The sequence below is a fragment of the Thunnus thynnus genome, chromosome 19 (assembly GCF_963924715.1).
Source record: "Thunnus thynnus chromosome 19, fThuThy2.1, whole genome shotgun sequence".
In the NCBI taxonomy this organism is placed as follows: domain Eukaryota; kingdom Metazoa; phylum Chordata; class Actinopteri; order Scombriformes; family Scombridae; genus Thunnus; species Thunnus thynnus.
In genome coordinates this window covers 11177896-11203544 of record NC_089535.1, presented here as the reverse complement: position 1 = coordinate 11203544, position 25649 = coordinate 11177896, and the positions used below count along the sequence as shown (strand labels likewise).

At 39.1% G+C, this 25649-nt stretch overlaps 2 protein-coding genes across 3 annotated transcripts in view; both read left to right on the top strand.

The window, feature by feature from the left end:
• Positions 1-1480: 1480 nt before the first annotated feature.
• Positions 1481-4676, top strand: nxnl2 (nucleoredoxin like 2). The gene is made up of 2 exons (XM_067574811.1): positions 1481-2116; positions 3934-4676. The coding sequence occupies exons 1-2, from the start codon at positions 1815-1817 to the stop codon at positions 4100-4102; spliced, it is 471 nt and encodes a 156-aa protein (XP_067430912.1). The 5' UTR covers positions 1481-1814; the 3' UTR covers positions 4103-4676.
• Positions 4677-9706: 5030 nt separating this feature from the next.
• csgalnact1a (chondroitin sulfate N-acetylgalactosaminyltransferase 1a) overlaps positions 9707-25649 on the top strand; it is a 37574-nt gene continuing 21631 nt past the window's right edge. Inside the window, exons 1-3 of one of the 2 annotated variants that reach the window (XM_067573955.1) lie at positions 9707-9863; positions 23473-24870; positions 25363-25449. In XM_067573955.1, coding sequence (XP_067430056.1) covers positions 24054-24870; positions 25363-25449 — 904 coding nt within the window. In that variant the 5' untranslated portion in view covers positions 9707-9863; positions 23473-24053. The remainder of the gene's footprint in view (positions 9864-23472; positions 24871-25362; positions 25450-25649) is intronic. The other variant, XM_067573956.1, reaches the window with a different exon arrangement.

Genomic DNA, 25649 nt, shown 5'->3' with positions numbered 1-25649 from the left:
ATCCTTGTGATATACGGTAATATGAATATATCCTGTGCAACATAAAATTTCCAGGTGAAACACATCGTATGCATCGAGGTAGTCAATGGAAACTGGGTAGGAGTGGATGGGGGAACTAGATAGATAGAAGAAGATGAAGAAAAGGTTATTATCACTGTCTATCTAAAGGTTCACTTTCTTAAAGTGGAGCAAGACTGCCATACCACTCAAAGCTTGTGACAGGTGAGAAACATATATACAGTACACACCATATTGCCCACATACGCAGGTGATTCAGTCTTTACAAAAAAGGCACCTGGACTTCCTTTTTTAGTCACCAGCAATTAGGAAGCTTCTCCAACATTGAATAGAACTGACATTTATAATGTGTACTGTAATTAATGGACATGTAATGATTACATTATGTGTCCATTCTCCCTTCTTTTAATCTCTGTTTAAACTCTCCCTGTGACCATGAATAGTATGAACAGTTGACAAAATTCAGAGATAAACAGATACATTCTGTTTTCCACATATGGTAAAATAATTGTATCCTCAGAGACTTTTTGTCCTGCACATCACAAATCTCCTTGTTTGGATGCTTAGCGCTGGAGGTCACTGAGTTTGCCTCCCCCAGAGCTGAGAAAGACCAGGCCTGGTGTGATGGGTTCTTTAGCTAGTGCTCCATATCCATTGCTGAATGTATGCATTGCATTTAGAAACTCATCATTCACATGGTCACCTTTATAAAATACTATACTGAAATACTAATGTGTCTTGATGATAATAAACCACTGAAAGAGTTCCTACTGAAAATTACTTGTTGAAAGAGTGAACCAAGCAACAAGTTTGAATGCACACATGTGCTATAACATTACATGGATCTGCTTCTGTCAGTCTGTCATTAATTAAGTTCTTTTTTTTGATAAGACATTAGAAGACATTACAATAATTTAAAGGAGTACTCCCATGAAAACCTATACTTTGGTATCAAAGACCATGTAAGCTTGAGAGGCAGCTTGAAAATGTTGTAACTTGCTCCTACATAATGGATCTTTCTGTTACAATCAATACCAGTTGGTATCCAATTTCCATAGAAACTTTGAAAAGCATGATGAACTTCTGAATTGTCCATCCATATGCTCAGTATTTATTTATTTTTTAGTTATTATTGTTTTTGTATTTTGATTTATGACAAGTGGCTGCTGTAAAACTTAAATTTCATTTGGGATTAATAGAGTTCTCTATTTATTTGAACAATTTAACACGTTTCTATACATTCCTAAGCATACTTACAACTTTGGACAAATAAATAAAAATATTTTGTTCTCCATTTGTTTGTTACTGCAGTAACAGAATCTAATTTGCAGCCAAAAATATATAAATATATATTCAGGCAGAACTTCAATTGCATTTCAATAAATGCTGTCCAGTCCATGTTCTGCGCATGCGCCAGTCTGGGTCGCTACCTGCCTGAAAGTGTTGTGAGACGTCGTGTTGTTGCTGCTGAACTGGAAATTACTAGCTTACAAGCAGCGTTTGAATGCACCTTTGGCCCCTCTGAAACCCACGTGGCTAATGAACTACAACATTGTCTCCTCGTGTCCTCATTGGTCCGCAGGTGATTACCGGGATTGGCTGTTAGTAAGTAGCTTTTACAGAAAGGTAAACATTTCAGGAAAGTAGAACCTTCTTCTTCAGAGAACCAACACTTCTGAACAACAGAGAGGAGTCGAAAGTGGCCAACGTGAGGAAATATGAGCTAAAACAACACTTTGAGCTGTTAAACATCCCTTTAAATTAAGTTGCAAGTGTGCGTGAGAGTTTTTGCAGACATGGTAGAGGTGTTTTCCGGGCGGACTCTCGTGAATAAAGACGGGGATTTTGTCGACCCCGAAGAGGCGTTGAGGAACAAAGTGGTGGGAATCTACTTTTCTGCAGGATGGTGTCCGCCTTGTCGAGACTTCACACCCATCCTGTGTGATTTCTATACGGAGCTGGTGGAGGAGGGTGAGCCTCCTGCTCAGTTTGAAATAGTTTTTGTCTCCTCTGACAAGTCGACTGAGGACATGGTTGAATATTATCATGATATGCACGGAGACTGGCTGGCTCTGCCCTGGACGGATGATTACAAACAGTAAGCATCAAATCTTAAAGAAAAGTTAATGAAAAAATGGTTATTTAACTTTAAAAAGCGTGTGAATATTAACCTTAGCGCTTACATATCTTGCACTAACATTTTGAGCTCAACATTATATGTCAAAACGAAGTTAGCTGCACTAATTAGTGCTTTATTGGGCTTTAACATAATTATCTATAGAGCTTATTAGGCTGTGCTCCTGCTTATGTAAAATACTTTTGAGGGTGACCCTCTCAGGGATTAGTTTCGCTTTAAATACAGACTTACAAACTTCCTCTTACAGCTGAGCCTGGCAGACTTTAAGAGTGAACTGTTCCATTTTTAATTAATGCACCTTGATCTGCTATTTATTAACTGTTTTGTTTGATTTTCATAGTTTTTGTCTTTGAATGTTCAGATCTAGGACTGCGGCTAACCATTATTCTCATTATCGATTAATCTGCCAATCAGAGCTGCAACGATTAATCAATTAGTCAATTAGTCGATCGACAGAAAATTAATCACCAGCTATTTTGATAATCATTTAATTGTTTTGAGTCTTTTTTTTTAACAAAATAATTGTACAATTCTCTTGTTGCAGCCTCTTAAATGTGACTATTATCTGATTTCTTTAGTCTTCTATGATAGTAAACTGAATAAGGTTGCACCTCAGGTTTTGGGAAACATATTTATATATATTAAATGTAAAAATAACCGACAGATTAATTGACAAGGAAAATAATCATTAGTTGCAGCCCTATTGCTGATCATTTTCTCAATGAATCATTTAGTCTATGAAAAAATGGCATTCACAGTTTCTCAGAGGCCACAGTAATGTCTTCATTTTACTTGTTTCGTCTGACTTGGAGCCTAAAATGTTTAATTTACTGTCATATGTGATGAGGGAAAAACAGCAAATCGTCACATTTGAGAAGCCGGAAACAAAGAATATTCAGCATTTTTGCTTGAAAAATAACTAAAATGATTAATTGATTATCAAAATAGTTGCAGCTCCATTCAGGTCCCACGTTGGATTTAATCTTTTGTTTTGATTTTCTTCTATTTTGTGTGTTGTGAATATTTTGTACAAGTGTGTTACACATGTATGTTATTTAGGACAGACTCAAATCCAGTCTGTATCTATAGATGTGTAGTAGCCAGTCCTTGTACTCTTATATAGACATTATCAACAGGTCAAGAATACATCTACATATAAAAGTATCAATACAGTGAAGGTCAATAAAAGTTTTATTTAGGCAGAGGTACAGACTTATTACTTGTTAAATGTACTTAAAGTAGTTAGTCTGCTGATTATTTTCTCAATTAATTGACTCACATTTTGGTCTATAAAATGTCACAGAATAGCAAAAAACGTGATGACATCTTCAGATGTCTCGTTTTATCCGACCAACAGTCCAAAACTCAAAAATATTCTGTTACAAATGACAGATCACAAAGAGCAGCAACACATCCTCCAAATCTGAGAAGCTACAACCAGTCAACTTTTGGCTTCTGTTGATCAACTAAGTTTTGTATGTCTCAAATATTAACCTGTAAAGCATCTTGTAGCTTTAGTTGTTAGATAAATGTAGTGAAGAGAACAATATTTCGCTCTGAAGTCAAATAGAAGTATAAAAGAAGTATCTCAAATGTGTGTTTAAGCACTATACTTGTGTAAATGTAGTTTTTTTATATTCCACCACTGTCAAATTTATTGCAAGTATAAAAGTAACGCTGGGTGGTTTAATGTATTAGTAGCTATAGCAGTATAATGACATTGGTATATTAAAAGCTATATTAACATCTTTGTCATTTTTCTTTCGTCTGTCTGGCAGCGAGTTGAAGCAGCGCTACAAGATCACCGCAGTGCCCAAACTGGTGATAGTGAAGGAGAACGGCGACGTGATCACAGACAAGGGCAGGAAACAGATCCGAGACCGAGGCTTGGCCTGCTTCAGGACCTGGCTGGACGCCGCGGAGATCTTCCAGAACTTTAAGGGTTAGAAAATGACAGCAAAGAAAATGAGAGATGAACAAAAACCAAAGTAAAAACCTTTCTATGTTCACTTTAGTTCATTAAGATGATTCTGAAGGGTCACAAGATGATTTAAATGGATATAAATGAACAAATTATATTTCTGTTACACAAAATCATGTTTATTTATTACGCTTTGTTCTCTTCTTTACCTCTTTAGCGCTCCTAAAATCCTTCAAATTAAACAATCTGAGAAGGAAAAATCTAACTTTTGTTCAGTTGCTCACAAGTTTGGGAACCTCTGCTTTAGTTGCTGACTCCTAACAAACATCCTATGCATTTAACACGAACCTCAGACGTATCCACTGTCTTTAAGAAGCTGCACATGTGAAAATAATACAAGCCAGCTGCAGTAGTTGCTCAGTTGACTTAAATTAATTTAAAAAAAACCTTGCCTATACTAAGTAGATACCAGAGAGCTTGCCTTTATTTCCATATATTTGGTTAGTAGGTTTACTCTGAGCTGCCTGTATATTTTTATATTTTGTTTTTTATGAGTTGTTAAGACTGGTTGTTATTAAAAAAAATCTATATATTCTGTGATTTTGTTGTGGTTGTTTGTTTTATCTCACATGTCTATTTGTCCTGCTGTATCACTGTGGTGTTAAAGTATCAAGGAGCCTCTGCGTGCAACTTTACACAAACAAACAGGCTCCCTTTTGCCTCGTTAAGATGCAGAAAGCCCGCAGGACATTGTTTCCAACATGCTAGCACATTTCGCCTTGGACCTAATTGCCTTTTTCCCCTGTGTGTGCGCTGACACTGCTTTTACCCTTTTGTACATAGAAAACCTAACAGGTGTGATGTCATTATGATGAGCCTGCACGGCCCAGTCTCTCCAGGTCTGTCTGCTTTGTAATATTAAATGCTTAAAAGTGCCTGAAGTGTAACCCCCGAGGCTTTGTTCAGGTGTAAAGTCAGGTGGGGAGGGGGCTTCTCCTAAAATCATGTCTCAGAGGACTTTACAGAGACGGAGCCTTCCTGTATCTCCCAGTCTGTCGTGGAATAAAGTGATGCAACTCCATGAGGTAAAATAGAGAGGGGGGAGGAGGAAAATGGAGCACAAGACTCAAATTTGCATGTTAGAAAGAAACGCAACAAACCTACTGACATCTACTACGCTTCAAAGTGAGTGTTATGACGTCCACAAGTAACTTTATTGATTCAGTTTGCGTCCTTATTCCTCTGATGTGCTTCTTTACAGAATTTAGGGAGTTGCAGTTTCATAGTCTACCATGTGGGGTCACTATATAGTAATATATGATAATATGGTGCGGAAACTCTGAATTTCACCTTAAATTTAGGAAAGTGCACTACTCTCCCACCCTCTTTAAATCCCTCACACTCACTGACACATCCTACACTTAAGGTGTACATCGTATGAATGTTGTGACAGAGTTTGACACTCGAAGACTGTTTTCACATTCATCTGTTGAAGGGGGGAAAGTTTCTCTGTGTTCACCTTAAATCTGAGTTGAAGACATGTACCTTTAAGCATGATTTGTGAAATCACAACTAGCAAATCGTGGTTCAAAATACAGAAGTGTTGATGTGGAAAGCCTCCGGCGTACATCCTGTACATGCAGTGAGAATAGACTTTTCAGTGAGGAAGGAGACGAGAGAGAAGGCGTAGATGTAATTTTAAGAATTTTTAACAAGCGTCTCCTGTCCCTTCACGTTTCACTAATTTACTAATCAACCGATCCATCTAATTATTGTTTGGAGGCTCTGTTTTAGGGGGTTGTAATGGGTGGGAGGTGGGTAGCAGGGAGCTATAATAATATAATTAATGTTTTTTAACGAGCTAATTTAACTTTTTTGGTGGAAAAATCATATCAAAAATGGGTTTTTTGTCCTAAAACATGTCTCACCTATCCTAATCTTCCCAGTCCTTTTTTCCCTCATGTCACATAAAACATGTCTGTTTTATATGCCTAAATAGAAATAACATTATCCTTTTGGGTGCATTAGCTATAAGAGTGTGTCATGGTGTGGGGTCAGAAGTCAGAATTACCTTAATTATTCTGGCTCTGGCTCATCATCTCTTTTTCTGTGGGATATTTACAAATATAACAGCAAGAATGTGGGCAGAATCAGCTTAATTGGTCAAGTATGCTTACACATACAAGGATTTTGACTCCAGTTTCTAGTAGCTCTCGATGTGCTTATGTTCAGAAAGATACACAAGGACAACAAGCCGAACAAAGATGATTCAACATATCACGATTATGTATATATATCAGCAAAGGGGGTGAAAAACTAGATAGATACATGTAGAATCAACAAATGGACAACAACATGCAATGTGTGTATACAGGTAAAAACTGCTTTTGTTAATTGTAAACAGGATGTAAATAGTGCAAGGAGTGCTGAAATAAATATTGTATGGTGAAAGTGATAAAATACTTTATATACATACAGCAGGTGGTTATCTACAGTATATACAGCCTGCTGAATATGAAAATTATAGCTACAACTTTCTAATAAGGCATCTTATAAAAAGGGTTTATAAGTTTTAACTTGAATGAGTCATTTACTAATGGTTTTTAGATAAGTTATAGGCCATTAATAAGAAAAGTCTTTGGTTTGTCAGCTTGTTAAAAATCTCTCTGGCTGGTGTTTATTCTCCTCCAAGAAGACTTCTCCAGTGCACCTTTTGACCACTTACTGTCTGGAAAAGTGCTGCAGGGACCAAACTCCACTCATGAACAAACATTTACAGCTGCAGACCTGATGGCTTATTGGAAAGTGAGCCAAACCAATGATGATTTATTAATGAATACTGACATTTATGCATGGCCAGATAAATCTCCTGTGGGGACCCGGGGCAAAAGTTTGTTGTGTGGCCCCGGTTGGCTCCCGCTATACATGGTAGTACTCTAGAGCTGAAATGATAGTTGATTAATTGACAGGAAATTAACTGGCAAAATGTTTGGTAATTGCTTAATTTTTTACTTATTTATTTAAGCAAAAACGCCAAAAAGTTCACTGGTACCAGCTTCTCAAATTTGCTAGTTTTCCCATTTTTCCATGAGTCAACATCTTTGGGTCTTTGACTGTTGGTAACAAGTACAAATAAGGTAGGTATTTTTCATCATTTTTTGACATTTAATACACTGAACAATCAAGAAAAAATTATTGTCAGATCTATTGTTAATGAAATAACTGTAAAAATAACAGTTGCAGCCTTACAGTACTCTTGTGATGGAATAATACTACCGTGCCCTCAGTTGTGTCTGTGCAATTTGATAAAACATAATTAATGTTTTAGAACTTTGATTGATTTTGACACAGAGTCCTTCTTAAAAACCAGAGCCAGATGAAGGATAGTATGGTTGATATTGTTATTCAAGTGCTACAAATTTCTAACAAATTTGTGATCAATCAAATTATATAGACCTAATTGGCATGGAGTAAACCTGGGGCTTTTGGGGCCTCTGGATAGTAGATTTTGACAATCTTTAATCCCAAAAAATGTTCTCATAAAAGCTTGTAACTGATTTATAAAGCATTACAGTAAATAATTTTTTTACCACCAGTAAAACCATAAGTTACCATCTTTATAGAGGGTGTTTTATTAGAAAGTAATTCATATGGACACTGAAAGAGGTTTTCCTGCTGTGATCATTCCTCCTGTTCATACTGGACATTAAAACATCTCCTTTTGGATTAACGACACAATTACAACGGAAACACACACAGATTGCATCCGCAGACTGACTACATGCTCACTTTAGCCCCTCTCATTTCTGCATCTGCTTCTTGTCTGCTGTCTGGTTTCGACCCTGGTCCGCATAACTTCCCAGGTCAGTTTAGATTGAGATGGATCTTTATGTGGACTTCACATTTGGAGTCAGTCGGACGTGTTGTTGGCTTTATAATGAAAGGCAGTAGTGTTTCCTGCTGCTGTAACGGTGTGTTGAATCAACAAGGCTGCCTTTATGTGAGAGCATGGAAGGAGGGAGGCGGGGAGGTGGGTGGACCGGTGGACCCTGCATGGAGAGGAGCGCCGGTGTCAAGCTTAGCACATTTAACAGACAAGACTTCCTCTGTTAACCTTCAGAATAAGACTGATAAATGGACGTTTAAATGTTTCTTCCCAGTCCATCACAAGACAAACACTTACTGTGAATAAGATCAGATCAAACTGCACAGCTCTGACATTTGAGGATGATAGACACATACTTTATATTTCTTTGTGGAGAGCATTATATTCTATTGGGGGGGTCCTTTAACAACTCAAAAAACATAATTAACGTTTTTGTTTCACCTTGATACTTCATGACTTTTAATGTTTTATGAAAATTACTTATAAAAAACAATTTTGAATTGATGAAATGTTTCAAAAAGTCTACAAAGAATGACACACAAGCTGTAAAACATAGTTAAAATAGTGGATTTTCATATACTTTAACATATTTGTGTTGACAGTAGCTACTGAGAGGCCAACAGTAGGCCCTCTTATCAATGCCTTACATTATTAACCATAATGTGAAATATACTAATAACTAAATTGTTACCAGCGATGACCATAATAAGAGCTCAAATGAATGATATGTGAAATAACAAACATGAACTTGTTTTTGTTTCTAATATTATAGAATAGGCTACAATACTTATATTTTTATAGGATATTGTCAAGACTTTAAAAGGCTAATTTTAGAGCTGAGAATGTACATACTTAATGCTTCAATTACAGCAACGGAAAATGATAATTATGATAATGATGATGTTATGCTTTTTGGGTAATGTGTGATAATTTCTGCAGGGGTTGTAGGCTATCAGGCTATAGGTTGTAGCACCTTTAAATGAGTAGATTCACATTTTTGGGAAATGCACTTAATTCTTAATTTCTTGCCAAGAGTTAGATGAAAACACTACTCTCACATCTGTCTAGCTAAGCTAACTGGACGCTATAGCTTCGTATTTATCGCACAGACATGAGAGTGGCATTGATCTTGTCACACAACTCTCAGCAGAAAGCAAATAAGCATATTTTATAAAAATTACATCAAACAAACAACTCATCTACTTTGGGTCATACTGAAATGCACTTAAAGCAATTTAAACCAGTTAAAATCTATAAAAACAAACTAAAACCCTCTAAAATATAATAACTCTGGCATCATCAAATCGATGAGGCACTCAAAAAATCTACATAAACCTTTAAGCAGGCTGTATATACTAAACATATAGTGTACATAACCACCTGCTGTACTGTCTGTATGTATATAAAGTAACTTGCATTCAAAATTTATTTCAGCACTTCTTGCACTCTTGCACACTTTTGCACTACTTGTATCCATATTTACAATTTACAGAAACTCTTTGACTTGTTATATACACCCCCTTTCCTGTAATTAATAGTGTTTATAATATGTTTATGTTTACTTATCTTTGCATCGAGAACCACTGTAAACCTGACTCTAATTCCCTTAATGCACAAACATAATTGGCCAATAAAGCCGATTCTGACTCTGATTGGCATTTCAGAATTACATACAACGTATTGGTTGTATTTTGAAGGCTGCAGCCGTCATGTTCCGGTGTTTTCCTGCCTCTCTCCGGTCAACTTGACTCAGCTCGGCGATACAAACACTCACACCCGCTCCTGCACGCCTGAAGTGTCGGCTGTCGACCGGCGGAAGACTGCAGGACGGCACCACTGCACCGGGACGGAACAAAACCTCCAGTCAGGCTGAAACCAACTAACCACTGCGGGAACAAGAGGTGAGTTGGCCGGGTGAGAGGGCAAGATAACACCGAATAAGTCCAAATATAGCCTGTAAATGAATATTCCTGTTTATAGTAATATTACTATTAAAACATACTTAATCTTGTGAGTTTAATTAATCTTTTCCCTCTTAATTTCTTTTAACTTTTTGTGAAGGAACATGCAAAAACAACTGCAATTTAATCATATTGTTTGTAGCACTCTTCATTTAGTCTAAATGTGAGGCTACAGTAAAATGTGTCTGCTTGCTTTCACTGAGAGCTGTGCTGAGGAGCTTTTATTCATCCATTCAGTATGGATACTCACTTTCTTTTCTCATATATTTAATATAAATAAAACAGTCTAATTAATTAATTTTAATTAAATTAAATATCTTCAAAGACCAGCTACGCTTTCAATCTGTAAATCATGTTTTAGGCCATTTGAAAGCAAAATCACATGAAAGAATTAAAAAAACCGCCCACAATAATTTGTGATGGGTAGACCCAGATAATAAAATTACATGCACTCAGCCAAAGTGCATGCTTCTACATGGTGTTCCTCTGCATCACACACGCACACACGCACGCACACACACACATACATACACACACATACATACAGCATACTGAGTGAGCTGGAGGTTTTATCAGCAAAATGGTTCTAATCCTGCTTAGTGCACTCACTAACAGGCACCTAGCACCCTGAAATATTTGGTGTGCATGCTGGCAGAGTTGTTTTCCCTCATATTGGAAGAATGAAACTGGAGATTATGTGGGATTTGAGGTTGTTTAGCAAGCAAGCAGAAACGAGAGAGGCTGACTTTGGAGAGTGGGAAACATACTGTATATGCTCACGGTAAATTATTCCACTGTATATTCCTTTATGAGTGATTAAATGGAAAAAAAAATGATGTGATACATGATGACATATATGTGCTTCCTGTGCCTGGGAGATAAAAGTTGCCCCATTTGAGATGCTCAATACATGTGTGTGTGTGTGTGTTTGTCCTACATGTGCATGTCTGGGAGTGTGTGTTTGTGTGTGTGTGTGTGTTCTCATGTTTCACATATTAGATAACAGAATCCACCCGGTGACATTTTAATGGCAGTGATGTAATGTCCCTGCAGTGTATTGACAAATTACCTCTCATGATATTACAGTTGCCCATGCTCATTTAGATGATGCCGGTTTATAAAAATCTATTAAATGGAGAGCTTCTGAATGGCGCTGAAGGGTATATTGCCTCAAGAGCTCCACTGTCAGTTTCAATTAGAAATTATCAACAGCAAGTGGGTGGAGCAGGGTTCTGTTACAATTATGGCTAAAGACAACACAAAGAGCCGTTTTAACCCCTAAAAGCTTTGTACCTTTGCATGCAAACAGGCTGCAGTTGAGAAATGCAACCTCACAGTGTGGGAGTAATGTCCGTGCGGCAGTTTACTGTCCGGGTAGAAGAGGGAAGTAATGAGCTCTGGCCTTGACTAAACTGGGTCTTGTTGAACATATTTCACAAGTCACTTGCTAAACATTTCCGTACTGGGTTTCAATTACATAAGTGACAAGAACTCTGAGGGTGATGATGTGTTTTTATGATGGTAAACAGATGTGATTTGTGAACTCACTGTTTATTCTGTTAAGCAGTGTCAACCTTAATTTATTTCCTCTCTTGTTATTGCTCTATTATCAGCTATTCCTAATTTCCCTCTTGTAGAATCACTGTGAACAATATGTGTCACAGAGTTACTGCGTGTCTTACTGTAAACACTAAGATTTATTATGTTGCACCATAATTACAAACAGATGAGCTGCAACCTATCAGAGCTGTGTTGTGGTTTTTCATTGTGTTTTATTGAATGAACTGTGCCCACACACGTGCTGTATATAGCACACTGTAGAATTTGGGTGGTAGCTGTTATTGTATCGTTGGTTCACTGAAGAGATCAATCTTTTTATTTGGATCACAAATTGACTCCTACATGTTTGTCTTTCCTCGCTGTTCACTTTGGATAGATATCAGAGTAACTCGGTTGTGACGGGTGACAGTTGCTACTTCAGTCGTTAAATGCTAACAAAGCAAATCTCCATGTTTGAAAAGAATTCAACAATATAAATATGATAATGACTTATTGGCCATTATATACATAAACATTTCAATAATGATCCCTTAAATTTGCCATCTCCCTGCTGTTAGTTCTCCAATAAAGGTATAAAATGCCCAAATTGCGACCAAAATATGTGGTGATCAGGGCATTTTACACTTGAAAACTAACTTGAAATCTCAGATGAACAAACTAAATTACTTCAGTACTTTCTGTACTGCAATTTCTTGTCACTTATAGGCCGACATGTATGCAGATATATCTGTTATAAGGTTCAAATCTGACGTATCAACTGTGTAGCCCAGTGCTGGATACTGATACCGGATATTTTGATATTTGGTAGTTAAAAAAACTACTTTATAAACACATAATATAAACAAACATTTTTGATAAGAATCCCTTAGAGGGGGCATATCCTGCTTTGTGTGTTTTCTGTTTGTTTAACATGGTCAAAGTCCAATCTTGAGATGAGTGTATGTAAAAATGCTCCCTGCAAGTCAAAAGCCAAGGCTTCAGACTGCACTGAACACTTTGTTTGCAAAGTTGCCCCTACTTCCTCCTCATGATGATTGATCAGGCAGATTGTTCAGGCATCCATTGATAGCTTTTGTTGCTACAGTTATTCCACGGGTTGTTTGCGTTGTCCATTTGCATATTTCAGATTGGTCTCAGGCTCAAAATTGTACGGATGTATTTAAGAAGTTTCCATTTCGAGTAAAGAACGGGAAATCCTGCAACTACTGTTTGTTTACGTGGGGGGACGACATCAGAACACATTGGGATCATTGGGAGGGGGGGCCTTAAAAAGACAGGAGCTAAAATTACCTGTTTCAGACTGAACTGAGCTGAACTGAGAGGCTGCATAAAGGGCCACTATGTGATAAGTGAGTTTTTTTTTAAACTGTAAATCATGCAAAAATATTCCAGTAGAGCCACAGAATATAAATATAGACATGGAAATGTGCATCATACTGTCCCCTTTAAACCTGCATAAATTGATTTTTTTTGTCTGCTTTGGAGCAGAACAACAATCTGTAAACAGACCGTTGACGTATTATCACTTTATAAAGCTGACATATGGTGAACATGTTTGCAGTTGCTTATTCACACCAGCAGACATGAAGCAACATGAGCATTCATTTGGAGTCTTTGGCCACCTGATGAATATAAATCCAATACTCACTCTCCTTTGTGCTCTATTTGCACATCTCCAGGGCTCTCTGAGCAGCTAAATGTTCCACTATGTTCACCAGCTAGTCACTAATCTTGTCTGTTTGCTGTTGCTGGTGGTGGACAGGTAGCGTACAGTCGATGTATCAGAGCTTTTGTTGCTGAAAACAGCTGCCTGCTGCAGCCTAAAAATGACACTATCAGAGCACTGAACCGAAAAATTAAAGTAATGGGCTGCAAAACCAAAACAATGAGCTGAAAGACACTAAATTGGGCTGCAGAGTTGGGTGATAATTCTCTGTGGGTTAATCAGTATAAGCGATCCCTTTCACATTACACAAAGTCATTTGACACATCGTTAATATAAAAATATTGATTAGTGCAGCTTTAAAATCGAATGTATCAAATACTGTTGCAGCAGTCGGGCTCTACTCTTGACATACTCTGTCTATGAACACGTACAGTGACACACATCTATGAATCTTATATGAATTAAGATCTATCTATCTGTCTGTCTATCTACATTCGCCATAGCTGCAATGACCCATTTTCCCCATGGGTGCCATTAAAGTTTCATCTGATACAATCTAACCTAACTGTGAGGAAATGGAACACTTTGAGGGAGTGGGACCAACGAAGAGGAGAGGAGAGGAGAGGAAAAGAGAGGAGAGGAGAGGAGAGAGAAAGGGAGAGGAGAGGAGAGAAAAGGAGAGGAGAGGAGAGGTGTGCCGAATGCTAACACGGGGCGCTTTTAGAGAAGTAGAGGAGTGTAGTGTGTCTTTTTTTTTTTTTTTTTTTTAAAGGGCCTTCCAGATGGCACATCGACAGGAAGGTTCCGGGGAAACCGGCCCCTAATGAATGGGAGGGAGAATCACCTGAGGGGACAAGAAACATCAAAGAAACCTTTCTCCGCTTTACGCTCATTCTTCCCCCCCCTTCATGCTCACTTTATACTGACTTCACTCCGCTTTGCTCTTCATTTTCTCCTCACACCATGTATCTGATCTACCCACTTAATAGTTCCCTAAAGTAATCTGTGGGCATAGCTGACACTCTCCCAGCCTCCTTTTTGTCCCACTCATTTTTTCAAAAATTATCTTAATTAATCTCTCCTCTCCTCTCCTCTCCTCTCCTCTCCTCTCCTCTCCTCTCCTCTCCTCTACTCTCCTCTCCTCTCCTCTCCTCTCCTCTACTGATAGAGGACATTCCTCATTTTTACAGTGCAATAGCTGGAGGGCAGGTTCAGACAGAGCCGTCTGACAAGAAGTCCTGACATTCATTGAGGCCAACACGTTCACATACACATAAACGCATCACCAGCCTTGACCTGTAACAAACACACAACCCAACCCGAGGCTGTAGGGAGAAAGCTAGAGAGACAAAGTGTGGGATAAAGCTTAAACATGCGTAGTTATGTGGGTTATCTGGTTGTTTGTAATGATTACAGAGGCCACTTACAGAGGAGAGGGTTGAGGGAGGAGGGGCAGCTCTCTAAAAGATTAATGCATCCATGCATTCTCATATAAACATGTGTGCATATGTGTATGTTTTAGACAAGCACTTAAAGCTGAGATTTAAGAGAAAGAGGAGTTGGTACCGGTGGTTTTGCATGTTTTAGCTCATTTACTCCCCATAAAGTGTACTTATTATCACAGCTAATCATTTTTATGTTTCTCCAGTGTTTCAGGCATCTATTAGTTTCCATTCCATCAGCAGACTCTTAAAACTTTCTTTAGTTCTGTAGGGCAACATTTTTAACATCTAGTCTAAAGGAGAACTCCTTTAATTTCACACATCAAGATCAGTTTATTCGTCATCAGCGTGGGAAAACAGATGTGTAATGTCTTCTGTGGCTCTGGAGGAGCTTTGTCACGTCTGAGAAAGTAATCCTGATGATGTCATCGGTGCTTATCGTAGTTTGGGCTGAAAGATTAAACATATATACCAGAACACAAACTGTGTCACAAACTGGGGGCATAGCGCTTGGCAATTCATCAGGAAGGGATGGTCTAACAAAGAGATACTGTTGGTTGCTTTATGTAAAATGTAGGAATTTAGTGGTTTTTTTTAAAGCTTGACTGGTACAAGGGACAAAAAGTCAATGTTAATGAAAAGTACCAATAAATACCTATGGCATAGGTTTTGATTTATAGTTCAGCATTGTATTGCACCCATTGATAGCACCATCGCAACTCTAGATGGATATATTTACTGTATTTATTTTAAAGTCCCCCCTCCACTCAAAAATGTCTTTCACTTCTTGTTTCTTCCGTTGGATGTTTGAGCTTCACTGTGCAGAATGATGTATGTGCAGAGTTTGACACTAGAGGACTGTTTGCACATTCTCCTTTTGGAAGTGGAAATTTTCTCTTTGTTTAAGAGTTTAAGGCGTGTACCTATCTTTCATTCTTTTTATCTCTTTCTGTGCAGTCACCATATTTTTGTTATTTCACCCAGTGTGATACCCACGCTGACCAATCACAGTTCTTGCGGTTCATGAGATATGAATGTGGTATCTCTGTAGCCGCTGTAGCCTGGATGTTGTGTTACATTTTTGAGGAAGTTCACTTTAGCCTCTTAACACACAACTATAAATCTAGCTTTAGCTTCGGCTACACAAATTATTTTTTAAATTCGTCACTTGGAAGTCCCCCACCTTCATGAAAGTGCAACACTAAATCAACAGAGTACCGCTTTAAACTCATTAACCATGCAATGGTAATGTAACATTGGCAAAAATGAAAACACACTTGATGTTCAGTATGATGGATTACACAACTCAAGCAAGTTTCATGAATCTGCTGATACATTTTAAACAAATTAATGGAAAATAATGGCTCAAATATTGGCTCCTAAGAACAGAAGGAAAATATTTTTAATCTAATCTATCTAAATCTAAAACTTGGGCATGCATATCGAAATGGTGAGCAAAAATAAGCCGCGTGCAGACTTTTATGTTCAAGAGCTATAATGTGCTAACACACTGATGAGATCTTTCAAATGAGATACACACAATCTTTTCGGTGGTTTCGGTCCTGTGGTCTGTTTTCACTCTGTCGTGCAATTTCTCTCACTTGCATTCTCTTTCACACACACACACACACACACACACACACACACACACACTCTATTAACGCATCCTCTAAGTGCTTCTGCCTTTGAATATGCCATATACTGTATGTTCTTAGTGCATACATTATTCTGGCCTGTATGGGCTTGAATATATTAAATATCAGCAGAGAGCAAAGAGAATCTCTTCTTTAAATCAGACAGCAGGGATGTCTGAGATGCTGCATTTGTCATGATGTGAGGCTCACAAGGTTGCTTCTCAAATGTGTCAGACATTTAAAGGTTGACCTGTGCACACTGTAGTACAGAGGGGCACAAACACACCCTGAACCTGTCAGCTGTGTGTGATTTCTGCTGTACTCGTGTGACTGTCAACAATAAACGGTGCAGAGGACTGAGAAGAAATTCATTCTCTCTGGCAAACTTACTGCTCCTGTAGTTTCTATCTCTAGCTCAATAGCTTTTCTCAACACTGTTTTCTCTGAGTGGACTCATTTTCCATGCAACTCTCTCTCTCACACACACACACACTCAAAGATAAACACAGCACTTTTAACAGGTGTTAAGAGGGTAACATTAATATTTTTGCTGCAAATGGAACAGATACACACATATGCCCACCCTCCCACACGCACACACACAAATGCCCTGTGGGCAGGAAGCTGCAGGAGGAGGGGAGGAAGTGATTTCGGAGGCTGAACCAGATGCTGCCGAGCTCTGCTTTGGAAACATCTCTGGCCACCAAATACTAAATCTTTCTCTTTCTCCTCTCTCTCTTTTTTTCTCCTTTGTGATGGCCTGATCATCTGATCATTTATTTTATCTGTCAGTGTCTGACCCTCTCCAACTCTCGTCTCTGCATCTCTGTTTCTATTCTTGGCAGAGAGAATGAAAGATGTGATATGGGGGAGAAAACACATTTATCAGTTATGTCATCTCAGGATCTGGAGAAAATGCACTCTCTGCTTTGTTTCTCTGTCGACAAACAAGCCTGACAGTGTTCATATTACATGTAGATTTATTAGTTCTGTTTTGCAAAGACGATTGTTGGCAAATACAGTTTCATGAGGACTTTGATCGTGGCTGTGCCAGAGCAGGATGAGCAGTTGAGGTTGAGACAAATACCAGGAAACCGTTATCAGATGGCCATGAACGTTTTGGAGGAAACATGATTGCTGCCAAGATTTGGTTTGGTGAGAAAGTTTTTTTCCAGAAAGATAAGTGCTTGATTCTTGTAGGTGGTGCAGGGTGGATGGTTCTCACAGGACTTTGACACCAAAACTGGAGTTTGCATCCTGATTCCTGCGTGTGATTGGGTTCAGGCAACAGAAGCACAGTGATTAAGGTTCGGCTGCACTCTGCAGTGATGGTGGGTGTAGTTAGAGGTGAAACAGACTTGAAACTTTCAACCAGAGAGAGAAGAAAAATGGTGCTTTTCAGCCTGCTGTTAAGTTAGTCTTTATCCAATACCACAATCTTTCCCTTACCTTAACCAAGTGTGTTGAGTTGCCTAAATGTAATTAAAAATATAATCATACTTAAGCAGCTCTGAGTCACTGAACATTTTTCTGATATGTTCAGTATTGACATTGCAACAGTATGCAGTCGCTGTATTGCGACATTGCAACTTGCCAAATTCAATAAGTAATATTTCTTCATCATGTGGACAGAAATCATCATGTAGGCGGTATTTCAAACAATCATTTCAAACAAAACTAATTTGCTGTTGCAAATTTGTAATAAATGAATGTAGATAAATAAACATATTTCTTCATATTTCTAGGAGACATGGGTTGAATTATATTGTAAAATAGAGCATAAAATACAAAAACAATATATGCAATATTTGGGGTGTTGTGCTAATGTGCCATACAGAAAGTCACACAATCATATGATGTAATGTCCTCTCAGTTTGGGTTTACTGGGAGTCATGACATCTTTGGTTCTTGGGTGTTTGAAGCTGAAGTCTCTCATCAACAAAGTTATCTGTGCAACATTCAGAGAACACACACTTAAACTGTAACTCAGGGGGGAAAAACTGTCTTTTGGGAATGTGCTCCATAGTGTTAACAAGGCTAAGAGTCTACAGACATGAGCTGTTCAGCTCTGTGAGGCTGTACTCAGGCACAGCGGGAGTGCTTTGAGCTAAATGCTAAAGTCTGCCTGTTAAAATGCCCACAGTGATAATGCTAACATGCTGATGTTAAGCAGGTTTAATGTTTTATCATGTTCACCATCTTAATTTAGCTTATTAGCATGCTAACATTTGCTAATTAGCACTATATACAAAGTACAGTTGAGGCTGATGGGAATGTCATTATAGCTGTGCAGGAATGATGATGTAAGATAAACAGTTAAAGAGGACAATTTATGCACATTTATGGAGCCCCTCAGTTCAGCCTCTGTCTGGAACAGGCCGTTTTAGCTCCTGTCTCTTTAAGGCACCTCTCCCAATGAGCCCACTCTGTTGTGATTGGTTAGCTTCCATACATATTAGGGCTGAAATACGATCCGAAATATGAGAGTGGACAACGAAAACAACTCATGGAAAAAGATGCAGAACTATCAGCTGATAGCAAGCTACAGAATCGATGACCGCATATGGGCATGCCTACCATGCTGACATCAGTGTTCATAGCAGTTTTTTCCTGACTTTTGACTGGCAGGGAGCATTTCTACATTTGTTTGTCCCCTTTAAAGGATCTCCAAAGTTAGCATCATTCATTCTGAGGGTGAGAGTCTGAACTAAAGTTCATGGCCGTCCGTCTAATAGTTGTCGAGACATTTCACTCAAAACCACAAATGTGAACCTGCTGGCGGTAGACAAAAAGTCAGGTCACCAAGTCATTAGGGTACATGGTCTGGGAAATATGAATGAAAATATTGTGCAAATCCAGCTAATAGTTGTTGATTTATTTCGACAGCAAGACATTATTGCTAACCAAAACAGTTAAGTTTAATGGAAATGTATAGTATTTTCATTATGGATTTCTTAATGACATCTAATACAATAGCGGGTTTTGTTATCTATTTAAAAGGAAATGAAAACATCAAACACAGCGTTCTTTCAGCAAACACTGTAAAGATAAACATTGTGTAGGCACAAATACAGTAACACAAAGCAGGAAATTACTGACGCCTGTTTCCCACTACCAATAAAATCAAACATGATGATTTAGCTGCAGTCTTCCTGTGTTGCAGCCATGCCTATCCCCACGGGGAGTCAAATAACCGGGGCTGAATCAACTCTTTCATTCCCAGTGAGACTCAGTGGTTTGTGAGTCTCTGCTCATAAATCTCCGTCGCACCAGTTTCCTTTCCTAGAGGTGAATCTCTCTCTCTCTCATAACTTTCCAGCAGGGATCGATTGCTTTGCCACAGAGAATCATTACTCCCTTTGTGTTTATGATACATTTGGCAGCTGTTTCTAAAAGCAATGTGTCACAGGAGGAAATACAGCGCAGTCAAATACAGATATGCATCATTATTCTTTTTATCATGTATGACATCAATATACCATATTTTTTTTACATATTTGCTGAAATGATTAATCAAGTAGCCAATCAAAAGAAAATCATCTTTTTATTGTTTGTTTAATTCATTTATCGAGCAAAAACCTTCCCAAAAGACAGGATTTGCTGCTTTTTTCTGTTTTATATCCTTGTGAATTTAATTTCTTTAGATTTTGGACTGTTCGTTGGACAAAACAATCAATTTGAAGGTGACATTTTGGGCTCTGGAAATGTATACAAACGTTTTTTTATAGTATCCTCACATTTAATCAATAGGACAAAAGCCCTTGTGACCAAGACAATATCACATATGAAACATAATGTAATAAATACTGTAAAAATTAATTAATAATGATAACATTTATTAGTTACAGCTTTATTTTATATTGTGTTACATAGTGTATATTTACAGTAAGATGTCTTGGAATGAATGTTAAATGTTACGAGGTGAGTTTTTATTTACCCAAAAAATGCAAAAAGAACAAAGCAATTGTGACTAATTACTAAATTTGTCCCTAAAAGAGGTCAACAGACTGGAACTGAACAGTTGCATAACTTAACTGACCTCAACAGAGACAAAAACTGACCTAACTAATGACACATGAGAGGAATATATATAGTGGCTGACCAAACCATTTTACAAACAGGAGGGGTGGACAAACACAACAACTAAATTAACTACAAATAAACACACACACTACATAGACAGTTTGCTTCTAACTCAGTATCAACTAAGCGAAATCTAACCACGATAACTCTAAATTGGACTTACAAAATTAACTGCAAAATACACAAACAAACAGGCTCTTTCTCCAAACCCTGCTTGCTGTTGCAGGAGGTTGGTATAATCCAGGACCCAGGTGCAGGTATTTAACAGTGCCAATCTTTCACATGATGGAAGCCAGATGTCACTCTGATCAACCATGGAAACTCAAAAGATAGAAAATGATATTAGTACAACTTAACAGGATGTAAGTGTTGACAATACAAAGTTAACTAAATGTGCACACTTCATCTAGAAATTATGTACGACAAAAATACTAATAAATTGTTTTGGTTATTTAATTATGAAAATTGTAACTGAATGTAAACCTAAATGAGAGAAAGCAGAATTAAAGTGAGGGTGAGTGAACATGATATCACCCATAATATTGCAGCTGGTGCGTCCATCACACTTCTATTATTAGTTTTTTATGATTTTAAATTGCATTGCAGAATAAAACTAGAAGTGATTTTTGTCTTGTGATCGTGTGAAGATAAGTTACTACTGTGGCTGTAAAAATCAGAGACTTACAGTAGTTAAAATATGCAAAGTAGTGAATTTGTCCCTCAATTTTTTTTTTTTTTTTAAAAAAAAGGGAAACTGGCCTTCACAATGTCACAACTAAGTGCATGCTTTCATTTGTGCGAATGGCTCACGGTCACTTTCACTGGCATTAGATCAAGTGTAGTTTGTTACGGGAAGCCATAAAACCGGGAAAGTCAAAGTCATCTGGGAGAAGTGATGTAATTATTTAAAGGAGGTTTGCGGGCTGTGATCACACGGCTATAAGGCTAATGAGGGTCGTTTGTGAACCAGCCATAGAGAGTGATTAAAGTGCCACCACACCATTAGAAGAAGAAGTACTTTATTGATCCCCGTGGGGAAATTGACCCTCTGCGTTTGACCCATCTGATACACACACACACACACACACACATACACTAGGAGCAGTGGGCAGCTGCAGTGCAGTGCTCTTTTGCCCGTGGCTTGGTCAGGGGCACTGACAGGAGTATTAACCCTTACATACATATCTTTGATGGTGAGAGGAAACCGAAGCACGTGGCGGAAACCCACGCAAACACAAGGAGAACATGCAAACTCCACACAGCAAGGAGCTGGGATGGCCGGGGTTCAAACCTTGTTGCCGTGAGGCAACAGTGCTAACCGCTGAGCCACCCAGCTGCCCAAATTAAATGTCACAGCATATTTGTATGCGGATTTATGAACTCATATGACATCATGAATTTTTCTGTAACTGAAAGGATGATACTCCATGAAAGCAGCCATATTTTGCTCTCCCGCACTCACTCACCCTCTCTCCCCCCCACCCCACCCCAAGCACCCTCTTCTAAAACATTTTCGGCAGTGGAGGTCTTGCTGGAGAGACGCCCTGTCTCCCCTGATTCAGCCGTCAGTTGGAGCACAGTCCAGTATTCACTCCTGCCATATACTAATCCTTTCATTGGGCTCGGCTTCAGGCAGCTCTGTCAAAGAGCTGACTGTGTGGGAAGTTGAGAGAGGCTGAGACTGATACACAGAGATACATTTACAGATATGTACAGTAATGCAAACACTGAAACACCTTCCCGCAAAAACATATATATATATATATATATTCTCAATCAAAACTCACATTCACACATTGAAATGCACCTCAATGTCACTCACGTTTTCAGTGCTGGTGTTAGATATAAGACAGAATCTACCCTCTTATCTTCACAAGAATGAAGCAAATATTAGAAAAAGTAATTAATTCTGTGTATCAAAAGTATTTTTTGTCCTTTATTACCTTCCTATTCCCTTGAATGAGAAAGTGTGTCCAAACTTTTGACTGCTACTGTAGATGAGAAGATTGATAGTGCTATCGTTCTCCTCATCTAACTCTTGGCAAGAAAGCAAATGAGCATATTTCCCAAAATGTCGAACTGCTCTAATCATCTATTGGCCTCATATTTTTCTTGGTACCGTTTTAAGAGTCTTTACCCCCAGGATAGCAGCCACTGGTCTAGATGGATAATTTATAATATCCCTAACAGTCTTTTCTGAATTGAGAAAAACTATCTTTGCATAAAATACTTAAAACAGTCCATCTATCCATTATCTAAACCCAACTATCCCAACTCACACTGGGCGAGAGGTGAGGTACACCTGAACCGTTCACCAGTCTATCACAGACCTAACACATACAGACAGACAACCATTCACACTTACAATGACACCTACAGGCAATTTAGAGTCTCCAGTTAACCTAAAACATGCATTTGGGTTGTAGGAGAACATACAAAGTCCATGCATACAGGCCCTAGCCGGTCTGTTCTAGATTAAAACAAAAGAGGATTTGCTGTAAGGTGAACCAACATGCCACCTCAATAATCCGTTGACTTAAAAAAAAAAAAAATGTATAAGATGAACTTAATTCGGAAACTCACATCTGGCGTTCAAATGCCACATTATAAAAATGCCACATGAGGGATGTAATGGTTTTAAATAGGCAAGGATATCATTTCAAGTCTTGTAAAATAGATATTGTATCTAAAGAAACGTGGTTAAAAAAAAGTTAAATAAATAAATAAATAGAGAGCAGTCTGGCAGTGTTACCCTACCCTCATCCATTGTATAAATACTGCAGGTATAAATAGATAAATGTATAGATATGTCCCAGGTCCCACTTTTCTCTGTATCCACTGAACTCACACTCACAAGTACACACATCCTTTGTACACATTTAAGCACACGCCCCTTATATTCTCGTTCACCAGTGACAACATCGTTTGTCACGAGCTGTAGTCTCGGAGGAATGCTTGGTTTGGCGTAGGCAGTTCAACCCTTTGCCATCCTAAACTAACATGTCAAAGTAACCTGGCATGTTTCTGATTTGTGACACTTTTAAATGACATGCCGATGTGATATAGGAAAGAAAAACAGAAAATGATGTGATAGATTTGTCGGGGTCAAGACAAGAATGACTGTCTTTCTAATGACACTCTTCTCTCTCTCTCTCTGCCTTCAGAGCCGTCAGGAAAACAACATGAAGAAACCGCCGCTGACCACCGAGGCTTTGCTTTCTCATGGAACGTAAAAATTCTTGGTCCATGCATCAGCCAGCTTTATCCGGGCTGATGCGGCCAAACATTCATTTATTCCAAGACATTTCCTGAGACACTTTCCTCCGTGCTTGATTACACAGACAGGCAGACAGGAAGAAGACGTTATGGACTGACTGAGAGAGTCATAGCACATGCGAACAAATGAGTCACATATGAGAGATAGATGATGTAACAGTGTCTGGGACAGAGTCTTCTAGCAAGACATGAAGCTAATTAGACCGAGACAGAGGGGAAAAAGTGTTTTTTAACAAGCTTTTGACCCTTGTTCAGTGACTTTGCCAATGACAAAAACAGTTACATTCTCAGGCAGCGGAGAGGTAATGACCTAATTCAGATTAAATGACCTCACGCTGATAAGTAGCTGGGTGATGGAACATAATCACAAATGGCCTCTTATCATTGTGGCTGGGGTGTGTGAGGTTACATGATTTTTGTGTGTGTGTGTGTGTGTGGATGGCTGTCTAACTCAGAGAGGTGAGTTTTGATGCTACTTGCAGTGATGTTGCGGCGTGGACTACTAGCCTGGGTCTCCCGTGTTGGAGGCGTGCTGGTTCTCCTCTGCTGCTCCCTGTCACTCATCTATGTGATGACCTGCAGTCCCCCGCACTCAGATGACCCCCCACTGAGTCATGCTCTGCCTCGCGCTAGTCCCAACCACCCCAGTCTGGGGGGTATAGGGCCAGGGTTGGCAGCAGGAGTCGGTGGGACAGGAGGAGCAGGAGCTGGACCTCCCCAAAGTGGAGGACCCCCAGGTGTCCAATCTTACCAGGCGCTCCTCCAAGAGCGTGAGGAGCAACATCGCCTCCACATCTCCTCCTTGAAGAAGCAGATAGCTCAGCTGAAAGAGGCTCTGCAGGAGCGCAGCCAGCAGCTGAAAGGAGTACAGGAGAGCCTGAAGATAGCCGCTGGGGGCCCAGCAGAGGGGCAGGAAACTGGGGCTGTATCCCAGGGAGGTGGTCTCGGGGAGGCTCAGGGAGCCAAGAGCCAGCAGGCGGACCTCCAGGAGTTCCTGAGGAGCCAGCTGTCGAAGGCCGAGGTGACCGCCGGGACCAGGTTGCCCAGCGAATACGCGGTAGTGCCCTTTGAGAGTTTCACCTTGCAGAGGGTGTACCAGCTGGAAATGGGGTTGACACGTCACCCCGAGGAGAAGCCTGTGAGGAAGGACAAGAGAGAGGAGCTGGGGGAGGTGCTGGAAACGGCTCTGCACAGCCTCAACTCGCCCTCATCCCAACAAGACAGCAGGGGTGCAGCTGAAAAGACTCAAAGTAGCAAAGTCTACACGCCATCTGACTTCATAGAAGGTGAGAACAAATCTGAAACACACTATCTTTATGTGCACTCGGGCTACAACCAACAATTATTTTCATTACTGATTATTCAACAGAATATTTTCCTAATTAATTCATTATCATTTAGTCTATAAAATGTCAAAAAGTATTAAAAAAATGCCCATCCCAGTTTCCCAGCATCGAAGGTGACATTTTCAAATGTCTCAAAACTCAAAGATATTCCATTTAAAATGATTTAAAACAAAGAAAAGCAGAAATCCTCACATTTCCGGAGCTGGAACCAGCATTTCTGGGGGCTTTTTGGCATGGAAAATTGCTAAAAAGTGATTATCAAAATACTTGCAAATTCATTTTCTTGCAATCTTTCGACTAATCAACTAATTGTTGCTGCTCTTTTCTATTATCGACAACACTATACTTCAATTTTGGGTTACTTTCATCTTTTTCTTTGTACATGAATCCCTGGAAGGTCAGAAATATGTGCGTGTTTGTGTACAACTACAGCCAGGATATCCTGTCCTGCTCTGATCACAACTGCAGGAAATGAAGCCAGCTGCTCCTCATTCACAGTTGAGCATCTCTTCAAACATGGTATTTTACTGTGTGTGTGTGTGTGTGCGTGTGATCCTCTCTTTGAAGGTCACCGTCTTCAGTGCGTGAGTGGGTGGGGGGCTTAAAAGTGAGTAATAGTGGCACCTGGCTCAGAGGAAATGAGCCATAGGTCATCATGTATATGGAACCCCTTTTACATGTGTATGAACATGTGTGTGGTCTTGTGTGCTCAAAGTATG

Excerpts from the sequence above, each read along its gene's own strand:
- nxnl2 (XM_067574811.1), top strand. The coding sequence starts at position 1,815 with ATGGTAGAGGTGTTTTCCGGGCGGACTCTCGTGAATAAAGACGGGGAT. Across the intron at positions 2,117-3,933 it reads TGGACGGATGATTACAAACA|CGAGTTGAAGCAGCGCTACA; the intron begins GTAAGCATCAAA and ends TCTGTCTGGCAG.